General features: G+C 38.8%; 1 protein-coding gene across 2 annotated transcripts in view; it reads right to left on the minus strand.

Moving 5' to 3' along the window:
• The window catches only part of hpse2 (heparanase 2), a 58,062-nt gene that overhangs the window by 21,584 nt on the left and 17,296 nt on the right, over positions 1-19,182 (minus strand). For both annotated transcript variants that reach the window (XR_009673255.1, XM_061039768.1), the window contains exons 4-5: positions 3,138-3,311; positions 1,381-1,552 (exon numbers count right to left, since the gene is read on the minus strand). Coding sequence is in view for 1 of the 2 variants with exons in the window: in XM_061039768.1 (XP_060895751.1) it covers positions 1,381-1,552; positions 3,138-3,311 (346 nt within the window). In the remaining variant the exon portion in view is untranslated. The remainder of the gene's footprint in view (positions 1-1,380; positions 1,553-3,137; positions 3,312-19,182) is intronic.

The raw sequence follows: 19,182 nt of genomic DNA on the forward strand, positions 1-19,182 counted from the left end.
GCTCATATCAAATAACGCTTTCTCCTAAATCTTTGAACGACCTGCCAAAATGTGTGTGGGGCTCTGAAATATTTAGCTGTTCTCGTGATGCAACAGCACATGCACTTGCATACACATACTGTATGTTGTATTAGAATGAGTTGGATTAACTTTATTATAGGAGGGCTGTCCCCTGTTAAATCCCGAACTAAATACTCCATCTCAGTCACTTCTAATGGTCAAAATCTCCAAAATAGAAATTTGATAGATTCCCTGTTTAGCGTCAGTGGTTAATCCCAAGACCAACCTGAAAAGTTGTGATTTCTTAGCAATTTTTTAACAAAAAATGTAACAGCAAAATATTTCAGAAATCACTGTGGACACAATATTATCAGTAATGCCATTTATATGGCAGGTCAGTAATGTAAAATGAAAAAGAGATGAAAAGAAAAAACCCAAACCCAATTAATGTTTTCATTCTGTGTCCCTCAGTTTTGATATCAACACACTTTTGCATTCATTCTTGATTAATGTGTTTTATTTATCTGTCATAGTTTGTTCATGGTTTTTATTTCTCACTCATTTTAAATGCGTCTATGTAAATTAATTTCAATTGCGTCTTTATTTAGTTTGAAATGTGCTGTATAAACAAAAGCTGCCTTGCCTAAAATCTCAAGTGCTTTGCAAACAAAAAACGTGACATATCGTCCTTTAAGTTACATAACCACACGTAACCTCGTCGCGGTGTGTGTGGTTATTGTCCCTTTTTTAGTAAAGGAAGTATTGCACTTTAATATTTTCATCACATAAAACCATTTGCAGTTGTGTAGGTATAAAGTTAATCTGAAGACTTGGGTTCACCTTTAAATTGATAAACAGAGAAGTTTAAAAGAACAAACAAAACTGCTGATGTGGTCTTTATTTGGACATTAAAACCTCGGGATGGTACGGGCTGCAGTCTAGCAGAGAGCTGTTAGACATGCTGACAGAGTCAAACTGGGGCTAGTGGGGCTTCTGGGTTTAAACCAGCAGGTGGGACATTGTGCCGTCACGTCATCAATCAGATGACACTTTATTTAACTGGAGCTGAGACCCTGAAACCTGCAAAGTGGAAATCCATAAACACTGAACACCACCACGATGTGTGTGTGTGTGTGTGTGTGTGTGTGTGTGTGTGTGTGTGTGTGTGTGTGTGTGTGTGTGTGTGTGTGCATTAAACAGAGTAAAGCTCAGTAAAATATCCTGACGGCTGGGGAATACTTTCCACTACCTTTCACCCCCTCCTTCCCCAGCCCCACTTTTACATCTGTATGCATTACACATTGCACACAAGACGTAACAGGCGTGTAAGCATCCTGCCGTCAACTGGCAATCTGTAAGTGTTTTTACTCGCTGACTCACCCGTCCAGCAGCAGAATGGCATTCTTCCGCGGCCGTCCCGCGTTAGGTCCATAGAGGTGAGCTCGATGGTAGTAGCGCACAGACTGCAGCAGGGTCCTCAGCTTGGTGTAGTCCTGAGCTAACTGGGTGCTGTTGACCGCTCGACCCACCATGCTGCGGTAAGCATTGGGCTCTGGGGAAGACGAGATGTAAAACACGGAGTTGGAAAGATGGAGTTTATACAAGCAACAGTGGGAAGGAGGCAAAGAATATTGTTGTTGCTGTAGTCTGATCTTGCTCTCCTAGAGAGTCAGCCAGTAAAGAAAAAAAGGATAATTGAGCAATTTGCAGTAACACCAACAGATGGACTTAGTGTCAGGGGAACAGTCCAAACTCAGAGGGTGGCCTTGCAGAATCAGTAAAACAAAGACTGTGAGGGAGCCAGTTTCCCAAAAAGGTTGGAAACTAAAATTTTACAGGCCAACCGCTTTTTTACAACCTCTAAACAGGATTCTGATTACATCTGTACCAGTTTGGGTTTTAGCTGTAAAATAACATTTTCAGTGTATCTCTTCTTTGAGTGTATGAAGCTGCTTCTATACTGCATTCCTGCAAACTTGCATACAAATATTCTGAGTACATTTTAAAGGATCATCTATTTGTTTAACCTCTACAAGTTCGCTCTGTGGTGATTTGCTTAATAGGATTCCTTCTGCTACAGTTCAAGTCCTTTCTAACATTTCCACATGCTCCAGTGAATGGATTTTTCACGGCACTTTCAGGCTGTAGCTATAATGAAAGTTTCTATTGTGAGCTTAACTACTGATTAAGTGAAATGAAAATATAAAGAGATGTGCAGCTGGGAAACACAGGGCTCTGTGTGGACTGAAGCTCTGTAGGAACACAGATGGTAAGGATGACACGAGGACTAGCAGTTCCTTTCATCCCTGTCTGAACCCCCCCAGCTTTAACCCTTAAACTGCCCTACTCTCACTCACAGCTCACTATGTAAATAACGTCTCTCAAAGATTTTAAAACATATCAATGTGAAAAGGTCACATTGTGTGAGGGATTTCTCATGGCAGGGTGGAGTGGGGGAAAATACTAATTCTGGTGTTTTTTTTTAACTAATTCTTTGTTTAAGGTAAGTTTAAGTTTTTTTTTATCGTAATTTTGTAAATATGTTTAAGAAATGTAAAAACTCCCCAAAAAAGAATAAGTTGGTTGACATTCAATAAGAGAGAATAAAAAAAATACAAATGTTTATGAAGCTTTTTGACATTTTTTAATTGATCCGCCTGTGTGGTCATATCTTTCTTATGGTGTATTTTATCTTTGTAAAGATCATTATGACAAAAGTACAAATAAATATTACGTTCTTACATGGTCACTAAAGGTTTCAGTAAACTGTATGAAAACCAGACACATAAGTTTCAACGTTTAAACCCCCCGAAAAAAGTCTCTTGTAAGCACATCGCACTTCAGGCCACCCCAATCAAGAAAAAGTCTGGACACGCCCCTGCAAAACTGTAAAACTTCTGATTCTAAAGTGATGACCGAACCCAATTCAAAAAACATTTGACTTTTTCTTGATTTGTATTAAAACTAAGCAATTAACTTGTGACTCAATTTTACATCAATCAAAAGTTATTTTAAAATAAATCATACCTCAAACTTGTATGAATATCAGCTAAATCTCTTAACAATAGCTAAGAACATGCACACACATTTGCTTTCAATATCCTGAAGCCTATCGTGTGGTGTGTAACTGCACTGACCGTTGCCCAGCTCCCAGGAGATGTTGTACTTCTTGCCGGCTCCGTACTTGAGGAGGCTCAGGGTGGAGGAGGTGTTCCAGGAGTTGTCAGGGTTTCTGTGCAGCGCGTTGAGCCCAAAGATCAGGTGCAGACCGGCACAGTCGGCAAAGTTGTAAAGTTTGTCTAAAGACCTGGCTGGGAGAAACCCACAAAGCAGTTGTAACTTTGATTCTTTTAACGCACCAGGAACCACATGACCAAACAGAGACCATGAGGAACTCATTGATCTCATTCTGGTTTCCATGAAACCTTGAAAAACCTCCTAACATTGTTCTACAGCCACATCTGGAACTTTTTGGTGCCCTCACTGCCATTACCGCATACTTTTGCAGCTTCTTCTTGTTTTAATCCACGGAATATAAATAGACACACAAACTTATCATTTTGTTTTTATTGTTATTGTGAGCCTGGAGCATCACTGTATAGTTTAACTTGTGTTTTAAAATAAATAAGAGTAGATAGCATCACATAGTCTTAAAGTTCATAGGTAGTAGTTGTATCTTAGACATTGGAATTAAGGAACTGCAAAGATTTTCATAAATCAAACATAAAGCGTCCTCCTGCGCTGTTTTAGGAAATTAGGAAAACTGAAATACTTGTGTCTTCACTACATGTAAACAGGTACTGTAGTCTGTTTTCTTTAGACATTTTAGAGATAAGCTGACATCTATGAGGGTGATACAACAGGAAACGTGAACCAAACGTGAACAGGTCTCAATTGGACCTGTGGGCCAAAAACTGGCCCTTTTACATCCTAAATATGGCTCTTTAAGCATTCAAAAAATAACAATAACCTCTCAAGCAGCTGACATAGCCATACAGATCTTACAGATCCTAACCTTAATTCATGGTGTTATTATTGAAAGGTCATAATTCAAAGAAAAAGGCACTCATTAGTTATGTTTGTTCAGCATTAAATATTTATATAATTTAATTTAAAGCTTTAGCAAAGCTGTTTTTAAAAGTTTTTTTAGATTCTTTTTCAGGCTTTTAAGCGTTAATGGTCGATAGAGTAGGAAATCAGGGAGTGAGAGTGGGGAATGATGTGCAGCAAAGCAGAGGGCTGAGGGGTCTCTCTAGGACTATAGCCTCTGTACATGGGGTGTGCCACCTAACCACTGGGCCAGTCGGTGCCCCAAACCAAGCAAATGATTAAGGGCAGTCAAACTTAATTAAAAAAATGTGTTTAATACAATATTATGTTCTGACCTACTTCTCTTCTTTGATTGCAAATGTGTAATGCTGACACATTTATATTCCTCTTTTGGCTTTATTGGTCTGACATTAAATATGTAAATATCAGGCTCTTTGGCACCTCGATTTTCAAATCTGACCTTCTTAAAAAGTCATTTAATATGCCTGTAATAAACTGTACTCTAAAGCCCTCCATAAGCTCTCAAAGCTGAGAAAAAAAGTCATCAAATGAATATTAAATTTCATTGGAAAAACTGTGGGTCCATTAAAACAAACAAACTCTTCAAAAAGGATGGCTTCACCCAAATGCTCTAACCGCACTAAATTGTAAAATATACAATTAGTAAGAACAGATCACATTTCTCTGCTTTAATGTGCATTGACATTTTGTGAACTGTAATGTGGGATAATCAGAATCAGAGTTGGGAATTATTGCCATGAAAGTTTAACCACATGAGGATTTATTCTTGGCATTTTGTTTTATTAAAATAAACATCAAAATAGCATGAAAAACAGAAAGCATGTAATCAGCAGTAATCCTACTTTCAAGAAACAATGACTGAAAGAAAACATAAAACTTGGACAAAATATTGTATAAGACATGTCAAATCTATATTTTTCTAAAGTGTAATTAAAGAGCTAGACGGTTTGTGCAAGTGAGAGTTATCGCTGGGATGTTTTTCAGCAATAACTTGATGTGTGCCAGGTATTTAGCTTTGTGTTGTGCATGTGTGCCAATTTGATGCATGACCACTGAGTTTCGTCTTCAATGAGAATCCAGACGGACTGAGTTTCCCATCACGGACTCCTGTGGTGATGTGCTCCTCAGAGCAGCGAACAAAGCTCACCACTCACTCACGGTTGTGTCTGCTGTCTCCATCAAAGCACAAGAGTCTCACTGGGCAGTAAAGTGAGGATGAGGGCTTACAACAGATGTTTGCATAAAGTGAGAGTGCCAAAAGTGTTTGTTTATATTCAAACGTGCGACTGCAGGCTGCTCCTGGATACCCCAGGCTTTTGTTTTGAAATGGTATCTGTTTGGATTGATTCCATTAACGTAAATATTACCCTGAACTCTAACCCTTGATCCTCGAGGTTCAACAGGAAACAGATGAAGGCAGTGTGCGGGTCTGGTTCTGGCTAGATTTGGCCCTAAACTGTGGGTTGGAAAAAGCTGAGCTTAGCTGATCGCTCCGTCTGATGAGGGGCTGAAGACAAAAGAAGAGCAAACCAGAGCGCATGTGAAGTTGTTCTTTTTGAAAAAAATAGAAAAGGATGTAAAAGATACAAACATCTGGCCCAGAGTAGGAGAATCAGTGGAGATTAGAAGACCGAATAATTAAGGCAAGCTTCAATGCAAACAGTCTATATGTAGAATTTGCAAATTTAAGAATGAAGCAGCCAAATTCAAAATCTAAAATATTCTGAGGCTCACCAAAACCTGTAATAACTATTAGAAAGCTAGGGTGAGAAACACATGGTAACAATGATGCAAAACAATATGATATTATTCTATGAAATGCATGGCCCCGGATGACCATAAGATCCTGATACAGAGATTCTGAAATGTTTGATGTATTGGAAGCCAACCATGAAACATAAATATATCTGATTAACTGAAGAATATAAAATGACCCTAAAAAGGCTGCGTTAAGGATTAATGTATTTATTCACTGTAATTTGGTGTCAGTGTCACCTCTTATCACGCTTCATCCTTTAACTTCATTTCACCCCTGTTAGACATTATCCAGCTGTCTTTTTTCTGTTTTTTATTTTGCTGCCAACTGCTTCTTTGGCGAGTAAACGGCTACTCTCTCATTTATGTCATAAGCACCACTGTGATGAGTCATGAAGTGGTGACATGGTGAGTCATATTGTTTCATATCTGTTGAGATTATCAGTTTTGATTTTTAAAAGTCTTTAAAAAAAAAAAAAGAAAATATTGATTTTTGGTATCAGCTTTTAATAATCACATCAACCGGATAAAGCATTGTCCCTTTAAATATTTTGTCCTACTCGTACTTGAGAGAAAGACAAAGTATTGCCCAATATATTCTTATGTCATACAAACATAAAACACTGTGAAATTGGCGTTGCAAATTGATAATCCATTCAAATACACACACTCGAAAGCATTTTTTGAGGTACTTTATTAGATTGAAAAATAACTTTTTATAAATATTAATAATATAAATTAACTTTAGCAGCCCACCTCAAGTATATTTGAGGCCACACAGGATTCACTATAAACTGGGGTGCTGATAGCCTAGTGGTTATGTACAGAGACTAAAAATCCTTGACGCAGCGACTGCAGATTTGAATCCGACCTCGGCCCTTTGCTGCATGTCATCCCCCTCTCTCTGCTCCCAACATTTCCTTTCTTCAGCTGTCCTATCCAATAAAAGCATAAGGCCCAAAAATATAACAAATACAGAATTTACTACAAGCCTTTATTTCCAATAGAGCAACTGAAATGTATCATTTAAAATGCACAGAGCTAACAGAGAGAACAGAATCTTTGCATGTTGGACCTGGCATTAGTTCACCTTCGAGCAATAACAAAACAAAGCCTGAAAACAAAAGAAAACTTAGCAGTAACAATGATTTTCTCGCACAGGAGTTTACTTCTCCTGTGTAAACTGTCTGTTCTCTGTCTCAATAACAACAACCAATAAAGTTATTATTATCACTACAATTATCATAACTCCTTCCCACTGTGGTTAAATGAACTGGGTCTGTTTTCAGGAGCAGAATTGAGAGCCACAGGACAGAGAAAGTAGCGCCAGATGTGGCTGTCAGGATGAGTGATTCCAGGCTTTTCCTCACCTGAGATCTGAGCAGCAGGCGATCAGCCTCGCTCTAGGATACAGCTAGGAGCCCTGAACACACCTCATAAAGGCATCATGGTGTGTATCAAGCTGATAAAAAATATAGCTGCTCAGGCTGAAGGTCAAATAGCAGCATGCACAATGAAACTGCTATGTGTGTATCTGCTATGCGACTATTGATTCTACATAACCAGCAGCAGGGAACTCGTGTCCAACTTTCTTGTTGTTGCATTTTAAAGGTTTGTGGTATAATCAAGTCAAAACTAGAGAAATAATACTATGCAATGAAAAGAGTGGATTATTTTGCACTCATTACCTTTTTGGTTGAAATAAAACTTTAATGACGATCGATCGGCTTACAAAGAGAAAATAATCAGAAACTAACATGATTTTGATTGTCCATTTATTAAGAAAGAATTGTAAACATTCTCAGGTTTTTAGCAAGTCCAACATTCAATGGAATATTTTGAGTTTTTTTTTTACTTTGGGTCAGACAAAACAAGACATTTGAAAACGTCACATTGAGCTCCACAAAATTTATACTGGCATATTTTTTAAAGAGTTTTTTGACAGATCAGAATGAATAACAATAGCAGGTCAATAGGAAAGAAAAAGTAATTTGCAGCTCATTTAAACAAAAATCTACTACTTAGAGAAGCTGTTTCATACTTTAGTTAAGATTTAGCCATATTTTTTGTCCTCGTCCCTGGAAATAATCCGTCCTTTAAATTGGTTGATCCTCAGTTAGTCAGCTGGTGAGCAGTTACTACAGCTTCTGCTTGGTTGCACACACGTACTACAGCAACTAGTCCAAGGAAGAAGCAAGTCCAACATAGCCATGTTCTCGTTAAACGCCTGGCAAGAGCAACACCCCATACGCTTTCTTCTATAGTGAAATATGTTCTGGGTAGGTCCAACCTCCTGGTGTTAGGAAATCTGTAGATCACTAAGGGCCAAACATGAAAGAGCTCCTACACAGAAACTAAAAATCCCTGAAGCTACAAATCTGTGATCTCAGTCCGACAGAGGTAATGGCATCACCAAGACATTGAGAAACCTGAGTGTGTGTGCACGCACAAGCCGTACATGTCTGTGTCTGTGAACTTTTATTCACTATCAAATGTATGTATTGCTGAGGAGTTGAAATGTAGCAAACTCACTGAAACACTTTCACAGACATGGATAATTTATCAAGCCAACATGGAAACGTCCTTACTTCTGTTAGAAGCATCAAACCAGTTACAAATGTTGCTTTTCCCAATAGAGTTCAATCATCTGTTTGAGTCAACTTCATTAATCAACTGAATTTCCTAAAGAATGATAGCTTTTTAGGCTGTTACTTTGCTTAAAATGGTCCAAAAATTCTCAAAACAATAAAGGCCTATCTAAGGTCAGACTCTGCTCTATTCACCGAGTTACAAACTTCTCTTTTATCCCACAAATAGTCAAACCGAAAACAAGCAGAACAAACCCAGAAAGTTGTGTGTGTGTATGCCTGTGTGCCTTTGTGTGTTTGTGTGTGGACGGAAAGAGTGGGGTCTGGATATTGTCAAGCTGTCTATCTGATAGAAAAGCCAGTTCTGTGAAGCAGAGCGGCCGGCAGCATCAGTCGATGCCATGCCTCATTTCTGCAGCTCTGCATATTCCCCTCAAACACTGAGGTACACATAAGCTTATGTACACTAGGCCTGTCTGCACTCACACAAACAGTGTTTGCTGGTTTATAAACCACCCACATGAGTCAGACACCCAACTGAAGTTTCCAGTGAAAGAACATTTTTCTCAATTGCTGCACCTTTTGTGAGTTAGTATCAGCTGACAGTGCAATTGTACTTGTTAGTCTCTGATAGAGAAGCTTTAAATTGGAATCTTTTTATGATATATTATGTGTTTCAAATATCGATGGGTGGGTAGGTAGTCTGGTCGGTATGTAGGGAGGTAGCTGGGTACACAGACACCATACATACAGACCTAAACAGACCATTTGCCCTTCTTTTGCAACGCTGTTATGAAAGAGATAGGTATCTGAAGAATTTAATTTAACCCTCTGGGATCCATAATCGCGCCATTGTGATTATGTTACGTGATGTCATCAAAGCGCCAAAAAATAAAAAAGACAGCGCTTTGATGAAGTCACGTGATCTGATCACACAAAAGTGCAGACTTGAAACTTCCACTCAGTTTTTATTTGACGTTCCTAGGTCATGTAAAACTGGAGATATGATAGTTTTAATATATTTAATCCACATACATTTTCTTGAGATTTAGCGCGGTCGTTGCATTTCCTGGTATTTCTTTGTCATAAAACGAACGAACAAATACAAATCCTGATACATTGCATAATAACACAGATACATATTGATAATATCCTGGCAATCAAAAACCAACTGCTTAAGTTCAATATCATTTGATGGGCCAAAAATGTACATATGATATATAAATAAAAAGCAATAAAATAGTTATAGGACTACTTTTTATCTAGCTGTGAAATGGGTGGTTTTCTTTGACCTGAGAAGTTTTACATTTGTGAATCCTTGAAACAATGGGCCTGCCTAAATAAAAAACTGCAAAAAGAGAAATACAAATCTATAGAACTGTATTGTTAAACTAAACTAAAACAACTAAAATCTATTTTTAAGTGAATGATGTGTTCTTATTAAAGACAAATACATTATAATCTATCTTTTTTTATTCACATTTAAACCCTTCAGTAATTTGTATTCAGTCAACAGGAGAGAGGAGGGGGTTTACCTTAAATCTTCTCTTGACTATGGATGTCCATGTTTAGTCAACTCAACAATTAAATGCTGTCACCCTTTCTAGGCAGCAACAGAATTAGTAGTCAGTTAAACACATTACTTAGGTATGACCCGATACCGACACCAGTATTCGGCATCGGTCCGATGCCGCCTTTAAGTACTCATACTCGTACTCGTAAAACTACGCGGATACAACGGCACCGATACCACTTTACGGCGGGCGTGCGCCTCTTTTCAGTTGAGCGGGTAGGCAGAGAGAAGCGAGATGTCAGCGGTGTGGAGATATTTCAGCGTAAACGATGACGACAAAAGAAGAGCAGACTGCAAACTTTGCACTCCCCAGCCTTCCGTGCGTGGCTCACATGCTACAGCTAGCTGTTAACGAATGACTTTTGGCTCAGAGGAGTGTAGCTGACGCGGTGTCAGTCGGACGTAAAATTGTTGGACATTTTAAGCATTCGGCATTAGCCTACTCCCGCCTGGAAGACATTCAGCTGCAGCTCAACAAGGCCGTAAGAAGAGTCCAACAAGACGTGCAGACGCGCTGGAATAGCACGTACTACATGCTACAGTCTCTCACCGAGCAGAAGCGGGCTCTGGGAATATTTGGCTCCGAATATGAACTCCCCGACAATCTTACAGCGCACCAGTGGACACTTCTGGAAAAAACTTTGTCTGTTTTGGCTCCGTTTGAGGAGTTAACCCGAAAAGTGAGCTCGTCCGATGCTTTAGCATCAGATGTCATTCCTGCTGTCAAAAAGTAAGGAATCATATCTGATTTAAATAAAACTTACTTTCAAAGTGATTAAGAGAACTTCAGTGGCATTATTAAGTACTCGTAACGGTACTCAGTATCAGTGAGTACCCCAAGGTAAGTACTTGTACTTGGTTTGCACCGATACTGTACTTGGTATCGGTGCATCTCTAACATTACTAATATTTTATATGTTGGCGGGCCTATATTATGTCAAAGCTGTATTGCAGGGCTGTGGCTATAGACTGGCTGTAGTCCTGGCTAATGTCCTCTGGATCTACTGACCGGATGTAAACAAACACAGTGAATGGAGAGCACCTCGTAGGAGCAGCACATCTGGCAGTATTTTGATCAAGAAAATGGAGATAATAATGTATGTAGGCTGTGCCAGTATAACGTAGCATATCAAACTGAGCAATGCATAACCACATTTAGTTAACCTGCAAAGGGGACCCGAAGGCTAGCGGTGCTAACTCTGCTAATGTCAACCACACAAGGTAAACAGAGTTACATCATTTACCCTCTGACAAGTTTAAATACAATACAGTGCTCAATTTGGACTTTTCCAGAGCGTTTTCTTACCTTATGGTTGAAACATGCATTCAATGAAATGTATTATATTTTGCCATATGTCTGTCATCTGTAACATAACGCATTACATTGGCTTTTAAGTGTGCAATGTAACACACACACACACACGTTGAATCTGCACTGAGAACTGTGGGGAAAACATGGTGGAAACAGCTCCTCTCAGACTTCATCTATCAAACTGTTCTGTGCAAGGGACAATTGTTGATGACAGAATTTAAGGTTTTAACTGACAGATTGAAAAGTAATTTACCATTTGTACTTAACACACGCCACATGCACCAAAGCAATCACAGACAAACAGCCTGACTAGTCATGAAAGATTGGGAAGTAAACTGCTAAAACGTCCAGGAAAACCCAAGTGTGGGCACATTTATCATCAGCCCCTCCATTAAGGTTTCAATCGCTCCTCTACCCCCCGGCTCCGCTGACTCTGTTTCTTATTGGACATGTTCCTCCATTAACCAGGGCCTCTGTGGCTGCAGAAAAAGACACTGTGGCCAAAGCAAGGAAATCTCAATACTGGGGTTTTCCAATTTTTAAAAACAGTCAAAAGTTTGCAAATGATTATTCATCCGTATGAGACCAAAAATCAACATTGACAGACCAGTGTAATGTTACGATTGCTCAATTGAAAGCCATTGATTGCCGCAGTTTGCTATGGTGCATCTGCATCTTAGCCTGATGTTAACTTGACACTGCATGTTAAGGTTGCACAGAGGGAGAAATGTGTTTCTAATATAGTGCGAGAGAGTGCTGCTCCACCAGCGTGTTGCACAGAACCCAACGCCTCCATGTTTACACACACACACACACACACACACACACATCTCTACACGGACTCTTCTTTCATTCAAGCAAAACCAGTCAGGTCAAACCACTTTTGTATTTTGGAAGAATGTAAGATATGTGGTGGGCACCTGTTTTCAATTCGCTTACTAGAGGGGGACCGATGTGTGTGCACGAGGAAACAAGAGTGTGTGAGAGAGATTACCTCAATCTGGGAATTTGCTGCGACTAGACTTGTGTGTGGCCCTCTTCATGTACCCAGTGTGCAAGTCCCCAGATCGGGTGAGTAAGATGAGCGGTATGTTAACATACACTCCTCCCCATGTAAAGTACATCTAGTGTCTGCTGCTCTGTGAGGTTGTTTGTGTGTATTTCTAGCCTGGGCAAGAGGCTTTAGAAGACGACAAATCCTAGATGTAGAGGTGGACAAAGTAACATCAAGTGCCTTTCATTGACTTTGTGTCATAACTCAAACAGGGTGTGAGGGGAAATGCATATGGGGTGTGAGGCGGTTTTCACATCTGTTTGGCAACGGTTGCCGTCTATCACCCCCTAATGGGAAAAGTACGCTCTTTAGATACTAATGACCTCACTGTGTTTGGCTTGTAAAGCAACAAGGTGTGTGGAAGTTTCCCAGGAGGGAGACATCATCGTGTCTCCTTTGCATTGTGGAGCTACCTACAAAACATACGCAAACATAACCGAAGGAGTGGGATCTACACATGACACAAAATTGTTCACACATCATCCTGTCATTATAAACCAGCAGTTTAGTAAATCATATATCTGAACTTACGTTTCATCTCTGTCTGGGGCAAAAACATTGGTTGGAAGAAAGCAAAACAAAAAAGTTTTTTACTTGCATCAGAAAGTATTCAAACCTAAGCGTGGGTAGTCCAATGCAATGTCTGACTGACAGCTGAGCTAGAGGGGCCTCAGAGACTAAATGTAAACAAACTTGTGTAACTGTAGCGTACAGCCACAGCAGACAGTATTTTGTTAAAAAGTGCTGCTGAATGGTGAGGCTACACCACTTACCGTTTAAACTGCAACTCCATAAGCTGCACTAGAATATTTTATATCAACACTGAATCCAATGACTATATGTTATGAGTAACGGATCATACATTAGGACAAACACAACTCTGCAGCTCTTATGTAGCATCGATCAGTTCATTAATTTGGTTTAACCTTCCACTTCTTGCCGCCTTTTGCAGCCTACTGTTGTCAGCAAAAGACTCTAAAAACAAGGAATTTAACAATATATCAATATGAATTTAACTTTTAATCCAATGATCGGTTACAATTAAGTTAAACATCAATCACAGGCCCATGAACTGTTTTGAAGTTGTTTTGAAATGTTTTTGACCATCTGCTAATAACCGTTTCTAAATTGAATTGTATTGAAGAATCTCTTCCTATACCAGATAAATCAAATAGCATGCCTTCTGGGGTACTTTTATTTTGTTTTATTAATGAAAGTACAGGAAATCTATCTATTATCCCATGTGGAGCTGGTACCAGATTGCATTTGGCAAAAGGCGGAGTACACCCCAGATCCATCACAAGTCAATCACAGGGCCGACGGGCAATTTAATGTCACCAATTCACCTATCGGGGATGTTTTTAGACTGTGGAAGGAAGCTGAAGTACCTGTGGGGAACCGATGCAGGCACAGCGAAAACATGCAAACCACACAAAAAGACCTCTGTTTGACAGGGATTTGAACCATGAGGCAACATCGCTAGCACAGGGCAAGTACACTTTTTTTATAGAACATATACAAAACATTGCGTTGGGATTTTCACATTTGGATGTGAAAAGAAGAAGTTCAAGCTCTTGAAAAGCAAATAAATTGTAGGCCTTTAACACTCTATCTGCCTGCAGTAAATCCAATCGATTTGGAAATTGTATTTTTAAGCAATTCTGTTATTTTTCAGCTTAGCATCTCCTTAAACACATTCAACCTGATCACTGCACAAGACATCAATTCTGCATTTTAACGCAGAGGTGTTAAGGAGGGCGCGCGTGAGAGCCACACCTGACATTTTTACAACCAAAGATTGAAAGAAGAGGGCGGTTGTAAAGTTTCCAGCTCTTATCCGGTCAGTTATCTCGTCACACACCTCTGCTGATGCTGTAATTCAGCACTGATTGCTCTGTTATTGCAGAGAAACAAGAGTGCTGCTGGCAGACACAGAGAAACAAAGAGGACACTAGCCTAGGGCTTCACTGCCCCTGAACCATCAAAGAGTTTGGACTTACAACAACGTCTGCAACTCTTTCCATGAAACACCTGCTTATGCTGCAAACACAGTGCAGATCACTGATGACTCATCCATCCAATTACAACCAGGTTCTTAGCAAATGCCTCTTTTAACACTTTGACATTCATCATGCTAAAAAAAAATCACACAACTGGAGAACCAAGGACAAACACAACATTTGTTTTAGAGGTATTTAGCACATCTGCTACAATCCCCTCTCTGGAAGGGTATCTTTGATCCCAGGCCTTGTGATGGATGAGGGTTATGAAGACCAGATCCCGAGCAGTCCACTAAAGCAAACACACAGTATCCCAGGCTCCATTTCAATGTGAGAATAATCACCATAATCACAGTAATCATCTTCCACTCTCAAACCATATCCACACACATTAGTTATGCTTTAGTTAAAGTGAAGGATCTGTCTTCAGCTGAATGAGAAGAGCCAGATTCAACAAGTACACAATCACTGGGTTGCATTTCAACAGTTCAATGTTTTTAATAATAATTTCATGCTGACCATCCTGACTAAGTAAGCGATTTGTAAATATATATTATTATTTCATAATATAATGACTGATAATTAACTAAATGAAACATAATTGGATGAATAATTGAATATCATTTTATACATTTATGGGATAATTTCAAAATTATCCTTGGAAATAACCTTTACAAATGCGTGTAATTATTGTAAACCATTTAAAGCCGAGGAAATAATTTGATTTAGAAAAAAGGCTGCCTCCCATGAAAACAAATTCTAAACGTATGACTTAATGTTTGTTCATTTTTTGTGATGCATCTACATGAAATAAATTATTGTAAAAAGCTTAAACTTCCATTAAAGAGCAGCTCTTTTGCACAGCTTTAGGATGTTCAAACACTTTTAATGTGTCCTGCTATACGTTGTAAATATAATGAAATGTTGCTACAGCACAGCATCGCATGAAAAAAAGATTTAAAGAGAAAGGATCATGGTTTCCTTTCCAAAGTGCTGTCCACATGTAGGACGAAACACTACGGGGGGCACCTGCCTCAGGCTGCCACGGTCTCTCTTCTCATAACTCTTCACTTTTAAGTCCCATTTGAGTTCCTGCAGAAACTCGTTATGACAAAGTTGGGACTTGGACTGTGATGGATTTTCCTGCCTGGTGTTTATTGAGAAAGAGAAATGGGTCTTTTTCCAGCAGTCTCCTTGACAAATACCTCCTTAAGTCTCACAACTGTCTTCTGGCAGGTCTTGCTGAGGTTCCTAATCCCAGCCTGATGAGCACCTGACGCTGCTCTACAAGAATCTGAGCTTATTTACACAATCAAAACACTTTTTCCCCACCATTTGTGCTCTCCATCTTGGCAAAGGCTTGTTTGACAGAGGTTTGCACGCAAGTGAGGATTGGATTTGTTTTTTCTTACATCATGTTTTGGTTAATTAGTCTGTTCAGATGTTTGATGTTTGGGGAAAAAGACATTCTGCTTTACTTCTTTCACACTTGTGGTGCAGCTTTCAACTGATGCAATAACCATATTGTGCGCTAAAAGATTTCAAATAAACATGCAGATTTTTTTCCAGTCTTACAAATAAATAGGGATTCATTAACACCCTCTGTGGAAAACCTCACAAACTGCAATCTGTCAAATCTTTACTATAAACCCAGGCATCTGAATAAACGTTTACAAAAAGGTCTATAAAAAGTTTAATTGAAGCATTTTGGACCACTTTGCACTGAGGTCGGTAAGAAATGTATTCAATTTCAAACATCTCCTCAAGATGTTTGTCATGAAAGCGAAACAAAACATAATTTATGTTCAAATTTGTTTTAATCTGCAAAGTGTGGAGCTGGTGAAAAAATAACAATATTTAGCAATTATTAAACAAAGAATCCCTAATGAGACGGAAGTTTTGCATGGAAATTAAACAATTTTGTAAATGCGCTGAACAGAAACACAATGAAATATTATGTCAGCTATAGTTTATACAGCTAAAGATGCATTTTTAAGGTTTTTTAGTCAGTGTGAAAAAAGGTGGTTCCCATTTGGCCGGAGTGAATGTTTTTGGTAACATCTGGAGGATTTCAAAAATGTTTCAGTTTTATAGGATGAAAACCCCAGGAGGTTTTACACGATGAAAAGAAAGAGTGTCCTGTCATTTATCAGCATCTTCTCTCATTAACTTTTTGAACAAAGGAGACAGAGTATTATCTTTTTATAGTAAAAGAATATATTAATATATTTTAAAGGTTTATTTTGGGACTGTTTATGCTTTTATTGTAGAGATAGGATAGTGAGAAATCTTGGAGAGAGAGATGTGGGAATGAAATGCAGCAAAGGAGACACAGCTAGGATTCGAACCCGGGAAACCCACTTGGAGGACTATAGCCTACGTAAATGGGGCGCGCGCACTAACCACTAGGCTACCGGTGCCCCATACTTAATTTTTTTTAACAGCTTTTTCGAATTATACCCGAAAGCTACAGATTAAAAGATAATAGTAATGTTGTAAAATATACAAGGTAATATCATGCTCAACATAATGCATCACCTGTAGCATCTCTCTAGTGGGGGATGTTAATGCTGATGTGAGCGACGGCGTGTGAAAGTTCACTGAGGCATTTAAAAGTCAGGTCATTGAAGAGAGAATGAAGGACATGTAATCATGTTATTAGCATTACGAGCTGGCTGCATCAGATCCAAGTTTTCTAACTATGCCAGGAGAGGGACCGGGCCAAGCCAAGCCTGCCACACATCTGCTCCTGGTTAGAGGTGTTGGCTCTTGCCATTCACAGCAGAGGTTCAAAACCTCAGGGAAAGGTTTCACTTGGCCTCTCCTTGCCTGGGCCACTGCACACAGTACCCTGTACACTCCCTAAGGGAATGCAGGTCTGAGGAAAATACCACCGAAAATTCAATTCCACTTTTCCTTTCCGTGCTGCACTCCTGTGACCGAGGCAAATTTCATTACACACTTATGGACTCATAAAATTCCTTCAATAACATAGTGCTGTGTCTCACAGGCCTTTAGAATCAAACTGCTTCAGAGTAAAGGGCTTGGAGGGCAACTATAGGAGATGAGATTCCTCAAACGTGAGACCCAGTCAAGACCAGTTCTTTTTTTTCCCCATCTTCTTTTCTTCTGTCTTTATTTCCTAACAACAAATAAACAGCTGTATATTACAGACTAAATATGTTGAAATGGGCTGCACTGCTTAAGTGATGAAAGCCCATAAAAGAAGGTTTCATATTTTCTCTGTCATCTTGAAACAATACATCACCCAGCATGTAATAAAATCTCCAAATAAAAAAAAACGAAAGCACCAATTACTGGATACTTAAGCCAATTAACAAAAACAGAAACAAAGGGAGACTTGGGCTTATGAGAGAGAAAACAATTTGGTCACACATGTAACATTAAGCTTCCATTAGGCCTCTAATGAGCCAATAAACTTTTCAGAGGTGCTTGATCTTCAGATATAGCCAAACCACTATCTGTCGTTCGTTGTTGTTAAGTAGGTTACCATCCTAACAGCCAAGCCTTCACTGGTTTCCATCTGTATCCGTCCAAGTTTGTAGTATACTTAAAGACTTAAAACCAAACAAATATACAGGCGCTGACAGAGATGTGGGTTCTGAACTATGACACACAGTCCATCGTACTTTTCTCACTTCAGTTTATAGCATTTTTCTCAACTAAAAGTGTAAACAAAAAGCCAAAGTGTAATCTTTAAAGGCTTTAAGCTGTTCAGTATTTTTCACGACAAACAAAAACAGAAATTCAAATGGGGAAAATGCAGCTGCAAAGTCGGTTTTTGATTTCAGATTTTTCCTGGATATCTGGGTTGTGTGATCTGGATAGCTACTTTTTTTATGTTTTTTGATTCGGTTTTCAGAGTCTCCTCTTAATTATGTTGAATTAAACCTGTTGCATTGAGGTTTCTAAAATGAGGCAGGATATCAAGGACAGATATGGTTGAGGTCTGATGAAGCTTAGAGTCATTAAAGTATCTTAGAAAGCATTATTTGAGACACATTTGTAACTTTCTAACCAGGCAGTAATCAATGTGCTCCCTCTGCAATTGTGCTTGAGACTGAATATTAATGTTTCCCGTCATGAATTTGAGAGTCAATAAAAGATTAAATCTGTTTAATTTTTACACTTAAAATATGAAACTTTTCAGACTGAGTTATCCAGGCTGGTTATGATTTGTTTGCATGCAGAAGCGATTCATTATAACCAGCAACATTTACCAAAAGTACAAACTCAGAGCAATCTTTAGTATTGAATCCTTTAACTTAATTATTAAGTTTGCCACTAGGCTAGACCGCTTTAATTTAAATTAATGTCTCTGTACTGTTTATACTGTATCCATTTATTATTATATAGCGCTACTTTATTTATTTTTTGCATGCATATAGCTTCAGATACATATTTTTACTACTCAACTTTGTCATGCTATAGGACTTCTGCTAAAAAAGTTTTGTTGTATTAGTTGATGCAATGATAATAAAGTGCCTATCCTATCCCATTTCAGTGCATTACTGGATCACTGAGTTCCAATATCTGAGGTCTGCATGCGAGTCAGGAGACGTTGCTTCACCTCAGGAAATCAGGATGTAGTTCTTACAGTGAGGTACCTCTTTCAGTTACAGATAAGGGAGAATGTGTTTGTTGCTCATATGAGCTTAAATGCAGCTTTAGCAACGGACACACACACATTATTAGGGAATTATAGATCCCAGAATACAGCCATTCATATCTTAACCCACTTCAATTACTGTCTCTAAATATTAGTGATTACGGGATATTTCAAGCCCCAAAGGTGATAGACTGAAGGT

This window comes from Labrus mixtus, chromosome 6 (assembly GCF_963584025.1).
Source record: "Labrus mixtus chromosome 6, fLabMix1.1, whole genome shotgun sequence".
NCBI lineage: Eukaryota > Metazoa > Chordata > Actinopteri > Labriformes > Labridae > Labrus > Labrus mixtus.